General features: G+C 39.4%; 2 protein-coding genes across 2 annotated transcripts; one reads left to right on the forward strand and one right to left on the reverse strand.

Moving 5' to 3' along the window:
• Window positions 1-511: 511 nt before the first annotated feature.
• Window positions 512-9786, reverse strand: prmt5 (protein arginine methyltransferase 5). The gene is made up of 16 exons (XM_084731868.1): window positions 9674-9786; window positions 9246-9364; window positions 7373-7458; window positions 7049-7183; window positions 5989-6101; window positions 5820-5869; window positions 5548-5711; window positions 5306-5467; window positions 5125-5202; window positions 4457-4515; window positions 4101-4223; window positions 2659-2834; window positions 2227-2430; window positions 2007-2117; window positions 1859-1923; window positions 512-1302 (listed from the first exon to the last, which is right to left on the reverse strand). The coding sequence occupies exons 1-16, from the start codon at window positions 9769-9771 to the stop codon at window positions 1150-1152; spliced, it is 1896 nt and encodes a 631-aa protein (XP_084587994.1). The 5' UTR covers window positions 9772-9786; the 3' UTR covers window positions 512-1149.
• Window positions 9787-11119: 1333 nt separating this feature from the next.
• On the forward strand, window positions 11120-12618 carry psmb11a (proteasome 20S subunit beta 11a). The gene has a single exon (XM_084732311.1). The coding sequence runs from the start codon at window positions 11406-11408 to the stop codon at window positions 12459-12461; it is 1056 nt and encodes a 351-aa protein (XP_084588437.1). The 5' UTR covers window positions 11120-11405; the 3' UTR covers window positions 12462-12618.
• Window positions 12619-13381: the final 763 nt, after the last annotated feature.

Raw genomic sequence — 13381 nt, forward strand, 5'->3', positions numbered from 1 at the left:
AGCATTACATCATTTTGAGCAGGATCAGTGTCAGCGGTGATTGAAGAGCATATTTAGGTGCTCTTGTCATGACTAAGAGGGCTGAATTGATTTTGACAGCTTCACTGATGCAGAAAAAAACTCATACACTGCTTTTCTGTGTCTAGTTTAGGATGGATGGCTAAGTTTTGTTACATCTGACAGGTCTGTAAAGCTTTGTACCGGTGCTAATGAAGTACAAGGCTCCTGAGATAATGATTTACACTCACACCAAAATCAATCTCAACAGTACACCTGCCAGTTGTGCCACTAATGGTGTCAACACATTAGGTTAAGGTGAGCTGAGAATTCTACCACTATTGATTACTTGAGGTCTGGCAGATGGTAATCTAAGGGTGACATCTACTGGACAACTGACATCCTTGCAGAATAAGCCGTCATCTCATTTATACAAACACTGCCATTCTAAATAATATTCAAACTTTAACAATGCTTTAGATACCAATCCTAGAAATTAACAAAGTACAGAGTGTTTGGAGAACATTACAGTGTTGTTTTTATTAACATGGTTCAAACATACAGACACAAAATAAAGGTATGAAGAGACAGCCCAGGAACAATGTGGTATGTGACCTGAATAGTGTAACCTTCTTGTGTTGAGGAGACGGGTATTTCATCAGTACAGTATGGAATGTGTGATTGATAAGGCAAAGGTCCAGTTGGATTGAGAGTTTTATGTCTGCAACAGCTGTTCAGAACAGTAGAGGGGAAAAAAGACCTTAAGAAATAAACCAGTGGTGGGGTGTTTGACCTAATCTGACTGAAGCAATCCCACAGCAACAATACACTTTGTGTACAGGTGATAGTCCATGCCTGCTCAAGCAGGCTTCCTAAATCTGGTTTATCCAATCCACTTTTTCATTGCCCACTCAAAAGTGCCTTCCACCAGTCATTTTAAAAGCCAGACAACACTTAAGGGGTTTTGTACCACAAGTCCAGGTTTTCACTGTGTGTATAAAAAGAACCAGGCCACCTCCAGTTTGTCTGCCACCGAGTCTTGCAGAAACGTGTGTGTGTGTGTGTGTGTGTGTGTGTGTGTGTGTGTGTGTGTGTGTGTGTGTGTGTGTGTGTGTGTGTGTGCCTGATGACTGATGTGCTTATGCATCGTCTTCACAGGCCGATGGTATAGGAGCGTCCTGCCGGATTGTGGATGGCAGAGCAGGAGGGCTCGGTCACGGCCCATTCATACCACACCTTCTTCCCGTTGTTGCAGCGCCAAAATCGCACTGTGACATCATCATTCCGGGACACGGGGATGGGTTGCTTTTGGAAGGAAGAATGCAGGATTAAATGTGTGAATGCAATCATGTATAGAAAGTTTTCACAGCATGTCATCAATCTGGTGGCCAGGTCTGAGGTATTGGGGCGTGTTTAACATGTTCACAAGCATGTGAACTGTGGCATTGACAACACTGAAATGGAACTGTTCTGAAGGTTCCGAGTTCCGAGTCACGTACACAACTTCCCATGTCATAATCACAAGTTAGTGAGTTCTATTGAAGGCAGCAATAAACAACGCAATTGGACTCACAACTGTTTCTGATTTTTGGAGCTCAACACTGTCACTGTCAACGCTTTTGGTTCAGCAAATATAAGCTTTTAATAATGAGCTATTTTCTCATCGGTTGACTTTGATAAATTGGTGAAAGAGGTATGTTCTAATAGTTTATATATTTATGACAAATCTGCATTTTGATCAAAAAATTTGTAGACTTCCAAACTTCTGATTAGATTCTGATTTAGATTCTTGTAAATCTTACACACTGTTTTCTTAAATTTAGAACAAAGTATTTTTATTTACTACTAAAGAATAACTTACTTTGAGGGGGAAGAGGATGGGGAACCAGGAGAACATTCCAGGTGAATGTGTATCTGGTTTTATACCTGCAACAAACATACAATATAAACATTAATATTTAGATGGTATTTCAGGACAGTGTGACTTCTTCTTTATAAAGATGACTTACTGAGTGTGACATCTTTGTACAGCGTGGTCTCAAAGTAGCCAGCGAAACCATGAAGCACTGAGTTACAACCCACTGAGAATCTGAGGCACTGATACCGGTTATTGTTCATATCTGAAAGAAGAAAGAGAAGGTGATTAACATGTTCACAACACAATGTATTTAAATGTCTAGTGTACTTGTTTATTGACGTATAATGTGGGTTTCAAGTGTTTGTTTCTACCTGTTGAGGGGTGTGTGAAGGTGAAGCACGGTTTGGGGTCCGCCAATTGATGGAAGTTGTGGAGGCGAACTACATACGGCGTCTCAAAATGGCACTCTGGATCCTTGTCACGTTCCCGGCACCCCCGTACTTCGTTGTAAAGCTTTGAGGAGGACAGGGGAGCCAGGAAGGACGTGTAGGAGCAGGGGATGCTCACTCCATCATCTGAAGTGGCGAGACAAGTGGAGGAAAATGGGAAAGAGAAAGTGATTTGAGATGCAACAAAGCATGAAAGTTAGCAGCGGATGACAAATGCTTTCCACGTGTTTGATGTGGCAAACACCCGGAGATGCTCTGAAATTCATGAGTCAGCATTTTTAGTGTCTGGAAGCATTTGATTCTTTAAAAAGGGACAAATAAAAGAGCTCACTTAAGCCATTAACACTGGAGTACCTTTGAGAAAGTGCTGCGCTCCATCTAAGCACTCAGGAGAGAGTTCGTTGTCACCAAATGATCCAAGCAGCTCGCTGACAATGATGTCGGCTTTCTCAGGTGCTGCCCACTCCCGCATGTCACATGACACCACTGTCACTTGATCACCCCACTCCTCAAAACGCCAGTTCTCCAGCCTGAACAAGTATGGACAAATGTTTGTGCACGGTGTCTTTAACATCAGCATTTTACATGTATAGGCAGGGTTGATTTGATAAAATACAATGCTTTCTTTTTTCTTCTTTTTTTAAAGAGCCATCAATGTACTACAAATACATGACTTTTCACTCCCACTTCCTGATCACACCTGGATGCATTAACCAGACAGGCTTGAAACTTATTAAATTCATTGTTTCTAAGATTGACTGTTTAAATGCATGAAATATTACAGTTTTTGTCCTTATAAGCTGTTTACATGGCTAATGAAAAGTAATATTCCACAAATATTCATGCAGCCAAGCATACTTACATAATGACTTATGTTCTACAACATATCGAAAAACCTTTTCATATTCAAGTCCAAAAGTGTGTTTAAAAGTGTGTGTGTGTTTTTCCTTCCAACCACAAATGTGGTCTTTTCTTTTGTGCATGCATCACTTCCTTCCTCTTTTTTGCCTGGGTATTTATTATTAATACTCCCTCATCCTCTGGACCTTATAAGGGAACATAACAATTTGGGGGCTTGTCTGGGAAAATAAGATTGAGAATATGACTTCTTGTGTTGTCAAGTGTTTACTTGTGTTAATATAATCTCTGGCAGCTATCAGGGTAAGTTGGGGTCTGGACATCCATTGTTTCATTAAGTGTTTTCACAACTTTTAGTCAATAGACCGGAGAGTGTCCAGCTAAGCTGTACTGGCCTTTCCATCAGGAAGTTCAGAGTAATCCTGGATGGAGACAAAGTTCTCAACACACATAGCTGACCTTAACTGAGACACATATTGTGAATGTGTTGTATATATGTCCTAAGAATGCTCCCAAAACTCGAATAATAACCGCATATCCCACATCATAATTGGAAAACAACATATGGGGAATTAGTGTTACCGATATATATCAATAAATATATACTAAATACTTGAAATACTTTCGATACTTTTTTTTGCACAGTATATATACTTCGCCACCATCTGCACTCTTCGACACACACCACTGCAGTGCTCACATAGCTCTGCCAATTCCAGTATCATGAGAACACTATTCAGAGCAAGTCCTGATTCTGAGTATCCAGAAAAAATATGTTGTTTACGTGACACATATCAAATTTGAAAAATCAGTGTCTGTGTAAATGTAGTCAGTGTGATCCAATAAGACATAAAAATTAAAACGCTAAGGCAAGTATTTATCTGTGAATATTTCGGGCACAGACATGAGGCATGGCATGAAGAGTTTACTCCACTCACGTGATTACAGCATTGGGATTTTTCTCCACAGCATACACCTTCAGCTTCCTGTCTGCCTGTCTGGCAGCACGTAGCGACGCGTTGACCAGAGGACCCCTCCCTGCTCCCAACACCATCAGCACCCTGTGAGAAAGAAACAACACTGTTTTTGAGGTTGCTGCAGTCGTTGCTTCTTGAGTATGTTACTCTGTTATACTACTGCAGGCATTATATGGAGATTTATCAGGGGAAGATGGTGTGGACGGCAAAATTTAATCTCAAGGTATGAGTCACTATCCTGGGGCTGACAGCGATTTTAATACCACAATAATTGAATGTTTTATCATTGTTATACAGTTTTGGGAACAGATACTCACTGAACATTAGTGTCTTTCTGCTCCTCTGGAACTCTGTCAAGTAGACATTTATATACAGCCTGTAGACGCAAAGACAAAGCAAGGGTATCAACATGTTGCGTGTTAACCTCTTACAGACTAATTACAACTCAACTAACCCCAAATTCACACAAAAAGAGAGAGCACTAAACAAGTGACAATCTGTCCTTTCCATACAAGGACTCCCTTCAGTTACCAATTCCAAAGTTGTCTGGTGAGCAAGTTCAATTCTTCATCATCATACTAGCACCGTTTTTTTAAATTAATTAATTTATTTTTTATTAGAATCATACACTAATATAACAAAGTAGCTGACTGGACTTAAATTAGCAGTCTGCTGTTTTTGGCCAGCAGACAGCGCTTATGGAATACTCAGCCATAAATTTAGTGTTTAGTCATGCAACAGGAAATTGGAGCAGGTTGTATGTAGCATGGTCTAGCATCAACAATTTTAGGAGGTGTGGATTCACTACTGAGTGATTCTGGATTCTGGGTAAAAATGAGCAAAATGTATTTGCATGCATGTGTTTGCAAGACTATCAACCAAACGGAGTTCTCTCTGTTGCTTGTAAATTTATGCTTTTTTTGTGTTCCAGCACTCTGAAATGTTTTGACAGGTGCAGTTACAGCTTCGCTTGTATTTGTCTTACCTGTTGGTACTGGGAATATTTAATAGGATCCTTCTCAAACACTTCATATGTCTGAGACTCCAAGTTGTCCATGAGTGGCTAAAGAGAAGAAAGAAAAAAGTCTGCATTATTGAAAGTTTAGGGGGAAAAAAATCAAATATGTACATTTGAAATATATGAAGACAAAAGAGCACTTTCTTACCTGGAGGGGAGACTGCAGGTAGTCTTCGTAGCCCTTGGCGAAGAGCTCATAGGCATTGGGTGCAGGCCGGTTCTGGTTGAGGTATTCCAGGTACTGCAGGTAGGATCGGAAGTCCTTCTCAGTGTGGCGACTGGTTCCTGTGAAAATGAACTGGGCCTCCAACTAAGAAAAGAGATTGTTTTTTTAATTAAAATTCTGCATTCGACTGGTGATTAATTTCAGTCGAATCTGTTGAATTATACCTTGAACAGAGAGAAGATTATCCGCTGGTGGGCTTTCGACAAAACCGGGAAGCCCTTCTTATTAGTTAGGAAGATGCTGGTGGGTAGTATGGCTGCTTTGATAGGTTCCCCGAGCCACTTATCGATCACAGCGTCTGACGGCATGTCTGCACCGACTTCAATAGCTTCAGGAACACAAAAAAAGGTACATTTTCAGTAGCAGACATGATCATAATTATTTCTTAATGCACTGACTTTGCCCCGGGCTGCTGCTTCACAGTGTGCTCCCTCACCGAGACAGATCCTCTTGTTGTAATCACAGAGAGTTCTAAATGAGTGCCACCTAAAAGAGCAGGGACAAGTAAACAAAATGAGTCACGATTTTAAAGGAAATCAATGACAACTGTTTTAGCATGCAGACAGTGCCCAGCTGCTCAGGAAGTGGACCGATGTGAAACTAACCAGCTCCAGGTCTTTTCATCAACACTCGTGTCATCGATGCAAGTGTTCGGCTCGTTCTCAATCAGATCTTCCCGCATGTCCTCTGGAGCCATCAGTGGGACGTGTATCCAGAACTAAGTCAGACACAGAGGACAACAGAAGTTAAATGACGAATTCAGTTGTCTAATTTCTCTGCTATCTGTAACATTGTGAATTTGTTAAAGGGCTAGTCTGGATTATTTAATGTGTTGTATGAGGTACTTATCGATACTCAGTGTGTTACCTACAGTAGATGGCAGCCGTCACGCCCCCAGTTTGGAGAAGCAGCAGGAGTGCCGGAGCAGGGAGCTAAGCAATGTACTGCTTTAGACAGGGTCAGCAGCAAAACATTATTTAGCAACTTGAAAAAAGTCAACTGAGAAAACGTTTAAGTGTACACTATATTTAGAATATTTTCACTACTTTACCTTGTCACGAGACAGCCTTTTCCAATGAGAAACTGCAGTTATATGAGCCAAATATCATTTGCTCCAAACCAACCAAACTCCATACATGAAATGAGTAATTTTATCTCACAGAACACAGGAGTTGCTGGTCTAATACTGTCTCAATCTATTAGTTTGTTTGCATTATTGTGTGACTTATGTCAATCTGAACTATCATTTAAAAACAGAATTCACACAATAACACAAACAAATTAACCAATCAAGGCAGCTGGAGACAGGAAACTTCCATGTTCTGCCAGGTAGAATACAGATTTTGCCTATAGAGTTTGGTAGCTTTGGAGAGAATGATATATATGGTTTATTTAATGGTGGTTTCCAGTCAGGAAACATTGTCTGATAGCAAGATACGTGGTGAAAATAGTCCAAATATAGTGTACACTTAAACTAATACAGATATTTTTTGGTGACTAACATGTGTGCCACAGCAGCACATTGCTTAGCTTCCATGCTGATACTCCAAACTGGGCGCGTGCCAACCACTATCCACTGTAGGTAATTCACTGACTATCGATAAGTACCTCACACAGCCCCACTTCAAATAATCTAAACTATCCCTTTAATGTTGTTTGTCTTACGTTTGAGGTGTGGTGTCCAGTGTGGATGTGATTTAGCAGCAAGCGGGCTAGATTGGAGTTATTAGGGCCCCTTAAAGGGATCATGAAGACAGGCAGACCCAGGTAGGCTGAGAAGTTTAGCTCCTGTGCCAAAGCCTGGAGAGAAACACGGGAAAAAGAATGATGAGAGCACAGCGGGATGGCACAAGGAGACATTTTCAGAGGTGTAGCTACAAGAGACTGGACAAGTTAAAATCTTGAGATCAAAGAACCCTCTGTAGCAACAACATCCAAGATGGTCCCAAAGGTGTACATCAATAAAATTGTTGGAAGTGAAGAACTTACAGCCTCTGAGTTTCTGCGTGCTGTCTCGATTTCTGAATCGGCGTGGATCCATGGCGAGAGCTTCCCAACAATGAGAGTATTCCAATCTAGACAAAACATGATGAATATTTAAACACATTTACTATCAATCTTTGGAGTCATTAAGGCTCTCAACCATAACATCCATCTGTTTTACTGGCCTCAGTTTGCAAAAACAAATTACTTAATGCCAGTGTTACAGCAGCCAAATTACACATAAATAATAAACAATTAACTGGAATTTTACTTTTCAATACACTGATATTTGAAATAGGCCACATGTTGTCTTTTAAGACATGACTTCTTTTTTGGTGTTGTCCGTGATGCCTTATACTTTGTCTACATTCTAAAAAAAATATTTTAAATTGATTGTCTGATCATATGTTTTAGTTTTCTAGCTTGGTAGGAAATTTTCTATTAATCGTAATGTCAAACATTTAGAGCCTGAAGTGACACAGATAAACATAAGAAGAAGAACAAATAAGTCGAGACTTTATTTTTTGTCACCACAAGTCTGACATATTGTATTACATTTAAAAATACATATCAGACTGTTGTCAATAAACAAAACCAAAATAACAGGATTAGGCCAAAGTCTGTGAATAGAACCAGAAACTGAAACAAAGATCATAATAAGAATCAGAGCAATGTAAAGTATATTGGGGCCAATAAATTACTGGCAAAAATGGAAATGTATATTATTATTTACTATTATGATTATGAAATTATAGCCGATATATAATTTGAAAAATTATGTCAAAGCATTACTTTGAATTCTTGGACAAAATGCTCTATAAAAGCAAAAGTATGTTTGTGAGGTTTACTGATGTACATTACTTGAAGAAACATTTGAAAAGTGAGAGCTGTTCTTTGTTTTAATTGTAATAGTAATGTCTGTTAGATCTGGTTCATTCAGAGTTATGGAATATTAAATCATCCATCACTGCTCACTACACCACTTCACTTTTCTTACCATCAGGTGTACATAATCCGTAGGTTGTATGAAATTCTTTTTTAATATACAAAATGTGAAATGATGGTATCTACCACGACAAACAGGTAATTATTGGCAATTCTGGCTGAAACAAAAATCCTTATAGTGCATCCTTACTAGAGCTGCAACAATGAATAGATTAATCAATAATTCAATTATTATTTATTATTTTATGATTATTATTATTATCGTTTACTATTTTGTTAACTGATCAATTGATGAGTCATTTTGTAAGACAAAAAAGTTTAACAATCTCTGAGACCAGATTTTTAAATGTGATTTTTTTTTGTTTCTTTACTCATCCAGGAGAGTAAGCTAAATATCTTTGGGTTGTGGACAAAATGAGACGTGAGGATGTCATCTTGGGCTTTGGGAAAGAACGAACATCATTTTGAACAACAACATTTTGCACCATTTTCTGATATTTTACAGACCAAACGATTAAATGATTAGATTAATTCAAGAGAATAATCAACCGATTAATAAAATAGGAAATTAGTCATTAGTTGCAGCCCTGAGCCATAGAAAAACGTGCAGTGTATAATGATTACAATCTCCAAAAAGACACTTTACATCTGTGCAAATGTGTCATTTTATATACTGTACAGCAAGGTAGTGGATTGAGTTTTTATATATTGAAAATAAATCATGCTACACATTATGAGAACAGGCATGAGAATTGCTTGGATAACAGTGAAATAAAGAATTGTAATCAAACATCAAAACACTTTCACTTAACATATGTACAGCAGGTTAATACTTGATCACGGCCTATTCCATCATTCATGGATACAGACTGATACTAACTGAATGACTACTGACACCTGACATGACAGAACACGAGAGGGCAGAAACACTGACCTCTTCCACACAGCAGCAGGTCTGAGCGGGTCTGGGCACCGGGTCTAGATTTAGCGGGCCCCAACTCAAACTCTCTCCTGAACCTCGAGTGGAACAGGGGCATGCACAGGAAGTCGAACCTGGGCACCAGAGAGACAAAGCACATCACTTTCACACTGATAGGATTTATAATGACACGCAGAGGTGAAACACAAACATGTTTAATGAACTATTCCCCAGGCAGCTCTAACATCTTTAACAGAATTGCCTGTACGAATATAATAAACACAGCACTCCAGTGTCAAGCATCGTTGTGATTGGGCACGTGCTGGTAATTCACCGGCTAGCTTAGCATCACGCACTGACATTATGCTAGCAGACCAGCGCGTCCCTCTCGTAAACTCAATTCTACTCAAAAAACAACTCGCAGAAAGCAGCACTCTCCTCACCCGAGTTTGGCGACCGCAGCTAACGTGTCGGCTACCTCTGGCACACAATTCAAATCTCTCCCGCAGGACACCCTGCTCCCCGTACTGGCGGACGCCATGATTTTAGCCGACTGAATGGATTGACTGGGACTGTCTTGCTGCCCTAGTTTACGTGGAAACTGACGCCATCTTGGATCTGCAAAGACCTGCATACTCATTGGGTATCAAGATGATTCAGACCAGAAATGGCTGCGCAAGTACTCCAGTTTCGTGTCTCTAAATTACCGCGATAACTGTGCTTCTAATGAATGTTGAATTCAACAGTTTGATATTCCCCTTTTTATTTTCATTTATTTACTTTTTCTTGGAATGTAACAATATACAGGACACTGTCATGTTGGAATAAACACATCTCAATGTGACTATGGAGATATCTTCAGTTATTTTATTTTATTTTATTTTATTTTATTTTATTTTATTTTGTCAGAAAAGGACCGCTACTGACTGCTGAACTGTTTTTGTCCTGCAATGGTACATACATAATTCAAGTATTGATCTTGCCAATGTTTGTTTTGCACAAGCCCAGGTCATGACTGGCTACTGTTATTTTATTTTATTAAAGAAGGAAAGCAGAAGCACTTAAAGTAAAAAAAAAAAAAAAAAAAAAAATTAAAAAAAAAAATGCTGTACACTTATTCAAGTCATCTTTTTTGTTGCTTTTTAATATTGCGATAAACATCAGTCGAGGACTTTATATTGTGATACTATCATACCTTTTTTTGCTGTTACATCCCTACTTTTTACTTTAATTTTTATTCTATATGTATCTAGCATCATTCTTTGCCTTTTTAAAATAAATTGTTGTTTAATGTGTCTCTGTTGGTAAGACTGCTGGTAAGTCAATACAAAAAAAATTTGGCTTTATAAGACATATATGACTATTGTTAAGTAAAAATGCACAATTTAAAATGTTATACTTTGTATGGCCTCTCATTTGGAGGGTTACGTATTACAAGTTTCAACTGTTAAAAGCAGAATAAAAACAGTGTTTAAAAAAACAGTTGTTGTTTTTGCAAGACAAATTTATGTTGTAAAATATATAAAAGTAACAAGTCGATAAATGGAGCCTGTTGTCAGAATAATTTGAAAAAAATCTTTTTGATAGTTCATTAGATGAAGTATTACTTCAGTTCTTCTATTCCTGATTTTGTTGTTGTAGTGGTAGTGTGTCTATGAGAGATATTTAGGACCCAGCAACAAAATGGCAAATATGGTTGTAGCTTTTCTTAAACAACAAACTGAAAATGATGTGAAAGAAAATCATGTATGTACTTGCACACAGTTAGCAAAAATCAGCAGAACACGTGGGGTTTGCAGAAAGTGGCTTTTCTGGATATTAGTTTCACAGTAGATAGGGTAAAATATCACTTATGTCAACTCAAATGCTTTTGGACACATGCCTGTGTGTGCGTGTGTGTTTTAGGAAGGCGTCATATTTGAGAGGACTATAAAAGGATAAAAACTTTGATCTTTCAGACTAGTTAGAGGATGAGCACATAAGAGTAGATAGCAGCAGTCAATGATGCAAACCAGTGGGATTTATGAGGCTTACTACTTTGTTTGATCATTTTTTCTTAAGATGGACTCGTTTTTCATCTGTGTTTAGGGAGTAATTTAGCCTTCCAATCTCTGGGAAAGATACTCAGGATTTCTGATCAAGGAGTTTATCCATATCTACTCGAGTTACACAGTTATGGCATTGGAAGATATTTGTGGCTTCAAAGACTCTCCTGTGCATCGTAAGTTGTTTCCTGCCTCTCATTCCGAAGATACAGCCACATCTTTTCATATGACTGACAATTACAACTTTGGATTGAAAAGACTAAAGGAATCTGTGAGAAACAGTGGCGTCCCACTGCATTTCTTCATCCCAGCTTTGTCAAACTCTGCCACTTTCAACCACAGATCTTCATTCTCTTTTTCCCCAGTCAACAATTCAGTGACCGTCCGCAGGCCTTTCCCTCTGGCCCATGGAACAACAACCTTGGGTTTCATCTTCCAAGGTGGGGTCATTGCAGCTGCTGACACACGTGCCAGTGCTGGGGGGCTCGTCGCCTGTCCAGCTGTTCGCAAGATTACGCCTATTCACTCCCATTTAGTGGTCACCTCCTCTGGCAGCGGTGCAGACTGCATGCTGTGGGAGCGAATCCTGGCCAGAGAGATCAGACTCTACCAACTGCGGCACAATCGTCGCCTTTCAATACGTGGCACCGCCAAGCTCCTGTCCTTTATGCTGCATCCCTTTAAAGGGACTGAAGTGTGTGTGGCTCTTACGCTGTGTGGCTGGGATAAAGAAGAAGGTAACTCAGACTGTGCAAAGATGTCAGAAGACTCATACTTTAGCTCCTCAGCTGCTGTTAGTAGCAAAGATGTTAATGCAGTGACACATTCTGCATCCCCTAACAAAGGCCCAAAGCTGATATACGTATGCAGTGATGGAGCCAGACTGCAGGGGGACATCTTCTCTGTGGGCTCAGGCTCTCCATATGCTTATGGAGTCCTGGATAGAGAGCTGAGGTGGAGCCTGAGCAAAGAAGAAGCCATCTCCTTGGCAAGAGAAGCGGTGTTCAGAGCCACTCACAGGGACGCCTACTCAGGAAACAACGTGGACCTCTTCCACATCACGGCCCAGGGATGGAGCCAAAGACAGAGAGAGGACCTGAAGGAGGAATATTATAGAGACATGGAGAGGAGGGCGAAGTTAGTGGAGGAAAGAAAAAGAGTGACCGTATTAGATGCTTCGAGATGAAGCAAAAATGTGCGGGTTCAGAGGGACTAAAGGTTAGAAATAGTGCAAAGTCAGATACTGTGTTTGGCAACCTTCTTCAATTTTGCCAGCTAACTGGAATAAATCTAAAATGACTTCATGACAGACCTTTTTCACAGCAACCATTTTGACATGAAATAGTAAACATGGCCTTACTGATTATACTAATTAAGGTTCCATTTCATTCGAGCCAGAGTCTTGATGGGTATTCAGAACCTACTAAACCAGTACCGGCACACTCGCCATTCCACCAGGAAACTTTTTTTTTTTTTTTAATCCTCCCTATTTTTGAGTTCTCAGGGTTGGCAAGTGTGGGTACCTGTTCCTCACTGGTCAGTACCAAAGTATGGATAGCTCCTACACAAACAATATTAGTATTTATGTTACATTACATAACACGCTGACAGGGCTCAAACTCAAAACAATGTAACTTATTTCTGCAGAAACATAATAATAAAATAATTTGATACTTGTCACATCTTTTCATAGCATGCGTTATTTTTATTTTTTTTGCACCAAATTAGGGCGAGTTGTATGAATAAGAGTATGTATCAACATCAATAAGCACTGTCAGTACTGATATCAGTATCAATTAAATCCTATTGATACCCGTCTCTTGTCAAGGGGCTGCTACAGACCTTTGTCACAGCAGCCATTTTGAAATGAAATACAGCAAACACAGGTGTTACAAATGATACAAATTAAGGCTCTGTTACATTCAGGTCAAACAGAATCAGGATGCTGCTATTGTGCATGCTGGTCAGGGAAAATTTCACTAAATAGAACGGGACGTGTATCATTGGTAACATTTGTGTTCACCTTACTATTTCATAAGAGTATGGCTGCCGTGAAAAAGTTTTCTTTTATTCATGTACCCCACCATAGTAAGTAGAACCAAGTTG

This window comes from Lutjanus erythropterus, chromosome 12, assembly GCF_056507025.1.
Source record: "Lutjanus erythropterus isolate fLutEry1 chromosome 12, fLutEry1.hap2, whole genome shotgun sequence".
Classification (NCBI taxonomy): Eukaryota; Metazoa; Chordata; class Actinopteri; order Lutjaniformes; family Lutjanidae; genus Lutjanus; species Lutjanus erythropterus.